Below are 12,901 nucleotides of genomic sequence, written 5' to 3' on the forward strand. Positions count from 1 at the left end.
TAGTGGCAGCTCCCACCCATCTCTGATGAAGATGAAGATAATGGCTCTACTTAAGCCAGATCATGGTGACCCACCATCCGCAGGGATGTCTCATGTAGCACAAGCCCTGTCATTCCCATTTTACAGATGAGAAAACTGAGGCACCAAGAAGCTGAATAATTTGACTGAAGTCATGCACTTGGGAGGTCACACAACCAAGATTCTATTCATTCAACATCCCCCCCCTTTTTTTTTAATTAAAAAAACCCTTATGTTTTAGAATAGTCTTTTTTAAAAAATATATTTTATTGATTTTTCACAGAGAGGAAGGGAGAGAGATAGAAAGTTAGAAACATCGATGAGAGAGAAACATCGATCAGCCGCCTCCCGCACATCTCCCACTGGGGATGTGCCCGCAACCCAGGTACATGCCCTTGACTGGAATCGAACCTGGGACCTTTCAGTCCGCAGGCCGACACTCTATCCACTGAGCCAGACCGGTTTCGGCAGAATAGTCTTAAATTTACAGAAAAATTGTGAGGGTAGTGCAGAGAGTTGCCTTATAAAATTGCACCCAAATACCCCTACTATTAACATCTTACATTAATATGGTACTTTTTTTTTTTACAATCAATAAACTAATATTGACACATTATTAACTAAAACTTATACTCTATTCAGATTTCTTCCGTTCCCCCCTAATATCCTTTTGCACTCCCAGGAGCCCACATGGCTTTCAGTGGCCACATCTTAAGCTCCTTTGGGCTGTGATGGTTTCTCTGACTTTTCCTGTTTTTGGTGACCTTGACAGTGTTGAGGATGCTGGTCAGATATTTTTCCTAGGATTGCCGTAGCAAAGTACCACAGCCCGGGTGGCTTAAAACAACGGAAATGTATTCTTCCGATGTTGGAGGATGGAAGTGTGAGATCAAGGCAGCAGCAGGGCCACACTCCCTCCTGCCTCTCCCAGCTTCTGCGAGCCCCAGGCATCCCTTGGCTGGTGGCCAGTGGGACCTCTTTGAGTTGGCTCCTCGGTCCTGTTGACATGACCCCTGGGGCCTCAGAGGTCATAGTTCTGGCACAGCGAGATGCTTTTGTCTTGTCCTATAATTTCACAGCCCCAGCTCTGCATTTGGCCATTTCTCCAAGGAGCCCTGATTCCTTTTAATGGGACATATTTAGAGACCACACTCTGACCACAAAGTTGGGAAATCCATATTTTCTTCACTTATCTTTTTATTTTGAAAATACTTTCAACCTACAGAAGTTGCAGAACTATTGCAATGAAGTCCCATCTACCCTGCATCTAGGTTAGGGTTCAGCAAACCATCAGATTACTGCTGTTTTTGTAAATAAAGTTTTATTGGCACACAGCCACATCCATTTACATATGGTCTCTGGCAGCTTTTCCTCTGGGGGGCAGAGTTTTGACAGATACTGTCTGGCCCTCAAAGCTGAAATTATTTACTCTGGCTCTTCTCAGAAAAAAATTGCTGACCCTTAAGCTGGTCCGCCCATGACTAACCTTTTGCTTTATATTTCTCTATATACAAAATCTAAAAGTGTATTATATATTCCATAGAGAATATGGAAATTTTTCCCCCTTAATTTTCTAAATAATTTGAGAGTAGGTTGGAGATATAGTGCATCTTTACTCCAGATCACCATGTATTTCCTATGGGAAAAAAATCTGTTATATAAGCAGAGTGCAATAGTCAAATTCAGGAAATCTAGCATTGATACAATAATATATTTTTAAATATATTTTCATTGCTTTCAGAGAGAGGAAAGGAGAGAGAGAGAGAGAGAGAGAGAAAGAGAGAGAGAGAGAGAGAGATATGATGGGAGAGAATCATTGATCAGCTGCCTCCTGCATGCCCCACACTGGGGATCAAGCCCGAAACCCGGGTATATGCCCTGACTGGGAATTGAACACTGACCTCCTGGTTCATAGGTCGGCACTCCACCACTGAGCCATGCCAGCTGGGCATTGATACACTAACATTGTCTAATATACAGCTCATAAAAAATTTCCTCAATATTGTCTTTTACAGCACTTCCCCCCATTCTAGTATCCAGTCAGGAACCACTCACTGCATTTAGTTTCATGCATCTTGGGTCTCCTTTCATCCAAGACAGCCTTAGCCTTTTTTGTCTTTCATGAACGTTCATGACCTTGACTCTTAAAAAGTATAGACCAGTTATCCTGTGGGATGTCCTCAGTGTGGGTTTGTTTGATGCCTCCCCATGACCTGATGCAGGTTGTATACTTTGGTGGGAATATCACAGAAGTGATGTTTCCTCCTCAGTGTGTGATGCCAGGCCAGCCTTGTGCATTTACTGCATCTCCAGTGATGCTAACTTGGATCTCTTGGTGAAGGCTGTTACCGAAAGGGACCTAGCCCCTGGCGGGTCTGCCTAGGGCTGGCTGGTAGTGTGTGGGTTCTTGACTTCGTGCAGGAAAAATTTCATAACCCAAGTCCCAGATGACTATGAGGGAATGTTTATTAAAGCTGGGACAGTAAAACAAGGAAGGGCTTAGCACAGAAGAAGCAACAAGAGAGCCTCGGCTGGGCTTCCCTAGCTCTCTGGGAAGTCAGAGAAAAGGAGGCCTGGGGAACAGGTTCAGGGGCAAACCTGGGACGAGCTCCCGCTGTCCATTGCTCCCCTGGTTGCAAGCCTCCTGGGGTCCTTCAGAATTTAGGAGATGCAGGCCTGTGGGGGAAGAAGAGGAGAAAGGAAATAGAGGGGGTGCTGAGAGGGAGAGCGTGCGCTGGGTCCGTTGTCTTGAGTTTTTTATCTCTCTCTTGCAGGAGGGAATATTGGGGGGGGGGGTGTCTCAGGGCAGGGTTTTAGCAAATATTCATCCGTTTTCTAGATGTGCTCCTTCAGGGTCATGGTCTCCACTGATAGGTCAGTGTCAGGGCAGGGGGTCACTAGTCACTGCAGCTGGTCCTGGTGTCGCACACCTGGTTTGACTGCTTTTCCGGGGCTGGAGCTGAAATACGCTGAGGCCTGGATGTTCTCTCTCAGGAGGTGACCTCCTGGATCTGCTGTAAATTGCTCGGCCAGTTTGTTTAGCTGCCTGTCTCAGTTTCCTGTTCCACTTGTCCTGGTTTGCTGGCCTGTCTCAAGGCGACATTCAAGGGTTTCTTGAGTAAGATATTTTTCTCTTTGTAATTAAATATGTATTCTGTAGGAAAATACTTTGAGATTAGGTCAATATCCTGCTCCCCAACAAAATTCCACCCAATAATATTTAATTTTATTGATTTCAGAGAAGAAGGGAGAGTGAGAGAGAGATAGAAACATCAATGATGAGAGAGAATCATTGATTGCCTTCCGCATGCTCCCTACTGGGGATAGAGCCCGCAACCTGGGCACGTGCCCTTGACCAGAATTGAACTTGGGACCCATCAGTCTGTTGGCTGACACTTTATCCACTGAGCCAAATTGGCCAGGGCTCTACCCAATAATTTTAGCATTTATTGTTGATTATTGCCTGGACCAAATAATGCTATGATAATTACAAAAAAGTGATTTCTCTAACTGCTATTGGGTAGCTGCCTAAGAGTGGAATTGTTGGATCATATGGAAAGATTTTTTTCTTCTAATTAGTTTTATTGTGGTAAAATACACATAACATAAAATTGACCATTTTAACCATTTTAAGTGTACTGTTCAGTGGCATTAAATCCATTCACATTAGTTTTTTTATTATTATTATTAACTAGAGTCCCTCGGCCTGGCCAGTGATCAGGGCCGATCTGTGGGGTGACCCGTGGGGCAATTGGGGGGCGGGGAGCCCTGCTGGCACCCAACTTGGCTGACCTGGGGCCTGCGGGCTGGAGGCAGCTCCTGCGTTGAGCATCTGTCCCCTGGTGGTCAGTGCATGTCATAGTGACCCATCGTTCCACTGGTCGTTCTGCGGTTCAGTCAATTTGCTTATTAGGCTTTTATTATATAGGATTTCAGAGAAGAACGGAGAGGGAGAGAGAGATAGAAACATCAATGATGAGAGAGAATCATTGATTGGCTGCCTCCTGCACACCCCCTACTGGAGATCAAGCCCGAAACGCAGGCATGTGCCCTTGACCGGAATTGAACCCGGGACCCTTCAGTCCGCAGGCGGACGCTCTATCCACTGAGCCAAACCGGCCAGGGCCATTCACATCGTTGTGTAACCATCTCCACCACCCATCACCAGAACTTTTCTTATAAAACTGAAACTGTCCCCATTGAGCACTAACTGCCCCTCCCCCTCCCAGGCCCTGGCCCCCACCATCTACTTCCTTTCTCTCCGATTTTAAGGTCATTCATCGCTGGTGCTCATGTAGCTCCCAGTTTGGCCAGCAGCAGCCCCCCAGGCTGGCTCCTGCATCTGTGTGACAGGTCCCCATCTTTCTCAGAGCACTTTCTTACTTTCTGACACACCAACGTGTTCCAGGCTCAGGTACTCTCCCTGCCTCACTACCTTTTTTTATTTTATTTTTTTTAATTTTTTTTTAAGGGGATGATATTCAGAAGCCAAGATCTGGGTGTTTGATGCTCTCATTGCTATTGAGTAGTTCCAGTGGACAGAGTCAGGAAACAGATTTTTGTTTAAATCACAAGTCCAGCCCTGTAATGGTTCACAGCTCTCCCCACTGAGCCAAACCAGCGAGGGCCACACTGACACTTTCAGTCCTGCTCTTGGGGCTCTTCTGCACTCTCCCGTTCCACTGTCGCATCTTCTCCCCCCGTGAAGACCTGGCCCTTCCTATCAATACGCCTGCTACTGTGCTCAGTCCCATAGCACACATGATGGTTTCAGAATCACTACCCCCATTCCACCCCCAAAAACAAATCTCCTACACAAAGTTCAAAATCTCTTTGCAGTTTCTTCTGTCTTCAGAGCTAGTACTGTGTCCAAAAATTGCATGGGCTGGTTCTCTTGTATTTCTGTGTGGTTTTGTTTTTCATTTGAAATGCAATTATGTTCATTTCTTTTCCATTTTATCCCATCTTAAAGCTCTTTTTCTTCACCCTTGCTGATTTAATTTCATTGTTAACTAATGGAGGCATTAACTGAGTTAAAGAAAATGATGTAAAGAGGGATGCTCAGAGGGTGTCATCCCCTCTTTTCAATTTCGATCCCCCCACAAGCCTTGTTGGTTTCTCTCCTGTGTTTGTTTTGCAAAAACAAGCAGATATGTGTATATTTTATCTCCCTTCTTTATTACACAACTAGAGGCCTGGTGCACGAAATTCGTGCATTGGGGGAGAGGGGTCCCCTTAGCCTGGCCTGCACCCTCTCACAATCCGGGACCACTGGCTACTGACCGCTTGCCTGCCTGCCTGCCTGCCTGATTGCCCCTAACCACTCGCCTGCCTGCCTGATCACCTCTAACTGCTCACCTGCCTGCCTGATCTCCCCTAATGCCTCTGCCTTGGCCCCCGCCATGGTGGCTTTCTCTGGAAGGATGTCCGGAGGGTTGTTTGGCTATCAGGTCTAATTAACATGTTACGCTTTTATTATTATAGATAAGCACCAGATGACCCAAGTCTTTCGTACTTTTCGCCCAAATTGACACGATGATCCAGAAGTCACTCTATTCATTCATAGAGGCTGTCTTCGTTCTTTTTCACGGCTGTCCGGTGCTCCACTCTGGGTGCGGCATAATGTATCAGCCTGTCTCCTGTGCACAGGCATTTGGGGTGCTAATATTTTTCATTTACAAACAACAATAATAGCCTTCTCTGTGTTAACTTGCATATTTTTAGAGCTGTGGCTTCAGGGCTGATTCTAGAGGGGGCTTGTTCTTACAGCACAGACATATATCGTAAGATTAAATCAGGTATGATGTGTGTGTGTGCACGGCCTTTCTCCCAGGCAGCAAGTAATTCACGGGCGAGGTCGTTGTCGGACAGCTCTGCAGTGTTAGTCAAACTGCTCTCCCATGGCATTGCACTTTCGTCCTGGATTTGCGCTCTGGGCCAGGGATCAGGGGCCCAGCTGGGATTGGGGTTTAATTGAGGTTGGGGCTCAACTAGAGTTGGGGCTCAGGGCTCAGTCCAGGGCTGGGCTCACTCAGGGTCATGGGTGAAGATCAGAATCAGCTTACGGCTCATCCAAGGTCAGGGGTCAGCCTGAGATCGAAGCTCAGTCTAGGATCGGAGCTCAACCTGGGACCGGGGCTCAGCCTGGGATTAGAGCTCCATCCAAGGACCAGCCTGACTGAGGATTCAATCCCGGGTACAGGCTGAGTCTCAGAACACGCAGTGTGTCTCGGTTAATGTGTGCACGTTAGCGGTCCCTGGTGAGGCCAGCACGGAGGCCAGCTGTCCTACTGCACAGGGTGGTACCTGGGAAAGACTCGGCTGCCTTTCCCACCCCACCCCAGGCCTCAAACCGCAGCTGCCTACACAGCTTCCTGAGTGGCCCCTCTTCCCCAAACCTCCCTTTCAGATCCGTTATTGCTCGGTCACCTCTAGTGACAAGATGTTATCGCCTCCTCAGGCAGCACCTCGACCTGGGCTTCCCTGAAATGGTTCCGCTCCCACCCTGAGTAGTGAGCCGTGGGAGAGGTGCTGGCAGGAGCCACAGCCACCTGAATGCCCTCCCCGAGCTCCTGCCCACCCCGCCTCCATGGGCACACGTGTGGGCCTGGCAGGGGAGCCTGCCTCCCCCTGGAGACCCCAGGGCAGGACTGTGCCTCGCCTCTTCAGGTTCCCCAGGATCGGCTCTACTCCCCCAACTTCTCACCCCCACTTGGTGCTCACACCTCAGTCCTCAGCCGTCTCCGATTGGGTCAGTCTGAGCACGGTCAGGTGGACATGGGTGGGAATGGGGGTGGGGTGAGCCCCCATTTTTCCTGTGAGCCCCTCTCCCCAAAGGGGAGGGGCTGTCCTGGGTGGGGGTCCCTAGCTCTGCTCCTAGTAGGGCCAGCTCAGGGGACAGGAGAGACAACCAGCGGTGAAACGAAAAACTCTGCTAAGTGGGGTCCTGGCCTTGGAGAACCCTGTGTTTGTAGGTGGTCGCTTCCCACTGTATGACCCTCCATAGCTGGTGCCACTTCTTCAGGCCTCGGTTTCCCTTTCTGTGGACCGGTGGGCCACAGGCCTGTCTGGCCCTATCATGGGGATAAAGTGGGGCACATCCGCACCTTCAGCAAAGTGGCCAACAGAGCCCTGACCGGTTTGGCTCAGTGGATAGAGCGCCGGCCTGCGGACTGAAGGGTCCCAGGTTCGATTCCGGTCAAGGGCATGTACCTTGGTTGCGGGCACATCCCCAGTAGGGGGTGTGCAGGAGGCAGCTGATCGATGTTTCTAACTCTCTATCCCTCTCCCTTCCTCTCTGTAAAAAAATCAATAAAATATATATTTTTTAAAAAGTGGCCAGCGGTGCTCCTGCTCACTTGACACACACTTATTAAGCACCTACTGTGTGCCAGGCACAGTTGAAGCAGTTGGGAAGACAGTGAAGGAGTAGCTGGGTGCTGGAAGGAGTCACCTAGCTGGGCAGGGTGGCAAGTGCTTTTGGGTGGGGCATTTCCCCTCCCTCTGGGGCCCCTACCCCCCTGGGCTTTCGAGGAACAGAAGGGGACAAAGGAGGGGGTCTTGCAGCAGGAGCAGCTGCAGCGCCCTCCAAGGACCTGGGGTGGGAGTGGACCGTTGGGATGCCCCTCCCCTCCCACCCTCCCAGGCCTCACCCCCACCCTGGGGGTACCTCGAACATAACAGGAAATTTCAAATAACAGGAAACCAAGACAGGGCAAGGCAGCAGCTCCACCCTGCCCCGGGGCCAGCCACCCTGGGCCTCAGTCTGCCCTGGGGGACTGCAATGAATGCTACAGGGTCCCCAGTGAAGGCTTCTGACGCCTGCTGGCAGCTGGCGGCCAGTGGGCGCAGCCAGCTCATTATCCTGCACTACAACCACTCCGGCCGGCTGGTGGGGCGGGCCGCGCCAGAGGACGGGGGCCTGGGGGGCCTGCATGGGCTCTTCGCGGCCATGAGCTGTCTGGTGGTGCTGGAGAACCTGCTGGTGCTGATGGCCATCGTGACCCACATGCGGTCCCGGCGTTGGGTCTACTACTGCCTGGTCAACATCACGCTGAGTGACCTGCTCACCGGCTTGGCCTACCTGGTCAACGTCCTGCTGTCCGGGGCCCGCACCTTCCACCTGGCCCCGGCCCACTGGTTCCTGCGGGAGGGCGTGCTCTTCATGGCCCTGGCTGCGTCCACCTTCAGCCTGCTCTTCACCGCCGGCGAGCGCTTTGCCACCATGGTGCGGCCGGTGGCCGAGAGCGGGTACACCAAGCGGGGCCGCGTCCTGGGCTTCATCGGGCTGTGCTGGCTGCTGGCCGCCCTGCTGGGCCTGCTGCCCCTGCTGGGCTGGAACTGCGTGTGCTCCTTCCAGAGCTGCTCCAGCCTGCTCCCGCTCTACTCCAAGGCCTACATCCTCTTCTGCGTGGTCATCTTTGCCGGGATCCTGGCCACCATCATGGTGCTCTACGGGGCCATCTTCCGGGTGGTGCGGGCCAACGGGCAGAAGGCCTCGCGCCCCCCATGCCGCCGCAAGGCCCGCCGGCTGCTCAACACGGTGCTCATGATCCTGGTGGCTTTCGTGGTCTGCTGGGGCCCCCTCTTCGGTCTGCTGCTGGCCGACATCTTTGGCTCCAACATCTGGGCGCAGGAGTACCTGAGGGGCATGGACTGGATCCTGGCGCTGGCCGTGCTGAACTCGGCAGTCAACCCGCTCATCTACTCCTTCCGCAGCCGGGAGGTGTGCCGGGCCGTGCTGGGCTTCCTCTGCTGCGGGTGTCTCCGGCTGGGCCTGCGAGGGCCGGGGGACTGCCTGGCCCGGGCCGTGGAGGCCCATTCTGGAGCCTCCACCACGGACAGCTCGCTGAGGCCCAGGGACAGCTTTCGGGGCTCCCGGCCGCTCAGCTTTCGGATGCGGGAGCCCCTGACTAGCATCTCCAGCGTGCGGAGCATCTGAGCCACGGCGGGGGAACGTGGTCCAGCCGCCAGGTGCAGGCCCACGCAGGCCCCCCTCCTGCCCTGGACGAGGCCCAGGAGGGGCGGGCCAGGGGCCTGGGAGCGTGCAGGGAGGCACCAGGCAGTGGAGGGAGAGGACGGAACAGGGCAGCCAGCCAGCCAGGGGTCCTAAGGCCCCATGGTCCTCCTCGCAGTTCCCCAGTCTGCTGATGCCAAAGAGGCAACCGCTCATTGGAACAGAGGGCGCCCTGGAGTGGGGATAAATGGGGTGACTATGTGTGCCCCAGTTCCTGTGTGATTCTGGGGAAATCCGGGCTCCTTTCTGGGCCTCCGTGGGGCTCCCAGGCAACAAGGGGCAGCCTGTGGAATTGATGACGGTGGAATTGACAACATGGAAGTTCAATGATGGTATGAGATATCTCCGCCTCCCTCTTATTCACTTTCTTGCAGAGGGAGTATGGCACGAGGGCTGTGGGGCGGCCAGGAGCCTGCAAGAAGGCATGTCGGTGGCCAGGGAAGGCCTTGGGTCTGTGTGCTTGGTGGTGGCGGTGGTGTGGGTGTGAGGGCAGGTGGTTGTGTGTATGTGTGTGTGTCTGAGAGAGAGAGAGAGAGAGGACAGAATGGCTTGTGCCCACGAGCATGTGCTGTGCCTCTGCATATGCACAGACATCTCCGTGGCCTCTTGCGGAGGGTGTGTGCGCACACCTGTGTGTAACCGGACTACTCTTCTGAAAGCATTTGAGCAATACAAGGCTATGGTGGGGTGGGGGTGGGGGGGGCAGTGACAGTTGACACCCTCCCCTTCTCGCTCACTTCCCCTTTCCTCCCCCATCTCTCCTCTTGGTTTCCTGGCAGCCTCTTCCTCCACCTCTAGGTTCTGCATCTCTTGGGACCGCAGTCTGGGGCCAACAAAAGGCCAGTGGTCTGGTTCTCCTGGCCTCGGGAGCCTTGCCTACGCTCTGGAGTGCTTTTTAGCACTGACAGCTTCCCCCTTCCCCCCTGTAAAACGGGCTGGTAACAAGCAGAACCCACAGCGTGAGGTGTTGTTGCCCAGTGCTTGCCACGGCGAAGCGCATCCATGTGTCCCACCAAACGGCTGGCGATGGTGAGAGGTTCCACATCTAGCCAGGACAGGAAGCCCACGTGGCTACTGAGCACTGCGTCCGTGGCCGGTGAAACGGGAGAGCTGACCTTTGAGTTCGTTTGCATTTAAGGAGCCGATGGGACAGCGCAGGTGCACACCCAATACCTGGCCCCCTCGGCTGGTAGAATGTTCTTCTCCATCCTCCCAGGACCCAGCCAGGGTCTTCCTGTCTCTGTCTCGCCAAGTTCTCAGGGCAGCCCCCCACATCTGTTTTCCCACCGCACGACGGGGGTTTGGTGACTGGAAACCGTTTACTGCACTGTCCAATGTAGCAGCCGCTGGCCGCATGCGGCTGGTTATCATGAGCTAGAACGAAAGGAAAATTTCAAAGTCAGTTGGTTGTTTTGGTCGGTGGGAGCTGCTGTATCAAAGCACCAGACATGAGGGGGCTTAAGCCACAGACAGGTATTCCGCCCCAGTTCGGGAGGCTGAAGTCTGAGATCAAGATGCCGGCAGGGTTGGTTCGAGGGAGGGTCTGTTCCTAGAGTCTGGTGTTGGCTGGCAATCTTTGGTGTTCCTTGGCTTGCTGAAGCGTTGCCCTCATGTCTGCACCCATGTTCACATGGCATTCCCCTTGTGTGTATGTCTGTGTCCTAATTTCCCATTTTCATAAGGACACCAGTCATATTGGATTAGGACCACCCTAGTCCTGTATGACTTCACCTTAACTCATTACATCTGCGACGACCCTCTTTTCCAAATAACGGAGGTCCTGGGGGTTTGGGACTTCAACATATACATTTGTCCCACAGCAGCCATGCGGCCACATTTGAAGCGCTCAGTAGTGACATGCGGCTCCCGGGAACTGTTCTGCACACTGTCGAGGCAGAATGTTTTCATCATCATGGAAAGTTCTGTTGGACGTGGCCAGAAAGAGTTTCCAGCCTGTGTGTGGGTGCACAATAAGCTGGAGTAATTTTTACATTCCCCTGATGCCTGTTCTGGGTGTGTTTATCTGGGGCAGCAGTAGGCAGTGTGGGGTGAGTGGAGCTCACCCCCAAAACTCTCAGCCTGTGTTCTGGGCCCGTGTTGAGCTGGCTTAGCTGCCCCATCTGCCCTGCCTGCCCTTTGGGTCTCAGCTTTAGCATCACCTCCTCCAGGAAGTCTCTTCTGATTCTCCCGCCCCTCCCTAGACCTCCTCTGGACTCCCACAGCTGCTTGTGAGTCCCACTGTAGTGCCAGTCGCCCCTGGCCACCCATCTACCTCTGCCCCTGGACTGCAAGCTGTGGCAATGGAGATCTTGTAGTGTCTGCATCACTGCTGTGTCCCCGGGACCTGGCCCAGGGCCCAGAACACAGCAGATACTCGGTGACCTGGAGCTTTGGGAGCACTGGACTCAGCAGCACGCCTTCTGCTGAGCCTCGGGAACCTCTTCCCCTCCTCCTTCCGTACCCCAGCCCTCTCTCTAACGGTGGCAGAATCGTCCCCAAGAATCCTTGTCTTCTGCTTGTTAGATGGCTCAGGTGTCTGCAACCCATTGTCATTTTCCAGCTCTGCTGAACACCCTGGGCCTCAGCTTCTTCGTCTGTCAAATGAGGACACTGATAGCCTCTGCCATCCTGGGATGTTGCTAACTCGAAACATAAAAAGACCCTGGAACTATTACGTGTATGCTTTTAAATGAATAATAAGAACAACGCCTTATTTATCACTCGGTGCCTCGTGTTGTGTAATCACCTTTGTTTTAACTCATGTAACCCTCACAAAACCTCTCCATTAACTCCATTTATAGATGAGAAACTGAGGCCCAGAGAGGTCAGGTAACTGATTCAAGGTCACACAGCTGGGAAGCAGTAGAGCTGGGATTCAAAACCAGGCAGGTGGCTTTTTGATTCCTGCGTGTTACTGCCTCTTGAATGAATGAATGAATGAATGAATGGATACCAATTCCTTTCCTCCTCGGAAAACTCAAAATTCCATTTCATTCTTTGAAGGAGGACTAGTTGAACCTCCATATTTTAGACAGAAAAACAGGCTCAGGAGAGCAGGCAGCATGGGCAGCTCTAGGCAGCCATGTTCAGGTGCCTATCTTTTTTTGGTTTTGTTAATCCTCACCCGAGGATATTTTTTTCATTGATTTTTTTTTCTTTTAGAAAGAGTGGAAGGGAGTGAGGAGAGAGAGAGAGAGAGAGAGAGAGAGAGAGAAGGAGAGAAACATCTATATGAGAGAGACACCTCAACACATTGGTTGGTTGCCTCCCTCACGCACCTAGACTGGGGCTGGAGATCGAACCTACAACCCAGGTACGTGCCCTTGACTGGGAATTGAACTCATGACCCTGTGTGAGCTGACACTCTAACCACTGAGCAGCACTGGCTAGGGCCAGGCCCCTATCTTGACCTGTCTCTGGATGAATGTGTGTGTGTGTCCTATGTGTTCCTATCCTGACCTGGGAGAATGGGGGTGCAGATGGAAGAAGCAGGTAATAAACATTTGGTGATGTGGGCCAGAATGACTTCTTTTTTTTTTTTTTAATATATTTTATTGATTTTTTACAGAGAGAAAGGGAGAGAGATAGAGAGTCAGAAACATCAATGAGAGAGAAACACCAATCAGCTGCCTCCTGCACATCTCCTACTGGGGATGTGCCCGCAACCAAGGTACATGCCCTTGACCGGAATCGAACCTGGGACCTTTCAGTCCGCAGGCCGATGCTCTATCCACTGAGCCAAACCGGTTTCAGCCAGAATGACTTCTTATCTCTTTCCCTGCCCTGCCAGGGCACTCCTGACTCCTCAGGCCTAGGACCTCCCTGGAGAGGCCTGCAGAATGGCTGGAAGAAAGGGAAGAAGAAGAA

The 12,901-nt window shown here is 52.3% G+C and overlaps 1 protein-coding gene across 1 annotated transcript; it reads left to right on the forward strand.

Annotated features, from left to right (window-relative positions):
* Positions 1-7,705: 7,705 nt before the first annotated feature.
* S1PR4 (sphingosine-1-phosphate receptor 4) lies at positions 7,706-9,369 on the forward strand. Its single transcript, XM_036315121.1, has one exon. The coding sequence runs from the start codon at positions 7,802-7,804 to the stop codon at positions 8,957-8,959; it is 1,158 nt and encodes a 385-aa protein (XP_036171014.1). The 5' UTR covers positions 7,706-7,801; the 3' UTR covers positions 8,960-9,369.
* Positions 9,370-12,901: the final 3,532 nt, after the last annotated feature.

The sequence above is a fragment of the Myotis myotis genome, unplaced genomic scaffold (genome assembly GCF_014108235.1).
Source record: "Myotis myotis isolate mMyoMyo1 unplaced genomic scaffold, mMyoMyo1.p scaffold_m19_p_6, whole genome shotgun sequence".
In the NCBI taxonomy this organism is placed as follows: domain Eukaryota; kingdom Metazoa; phylum Chordata; class Mammalia; order Chiroptera; family Vespertilionidae; genus Myotis; species Myotis myotis.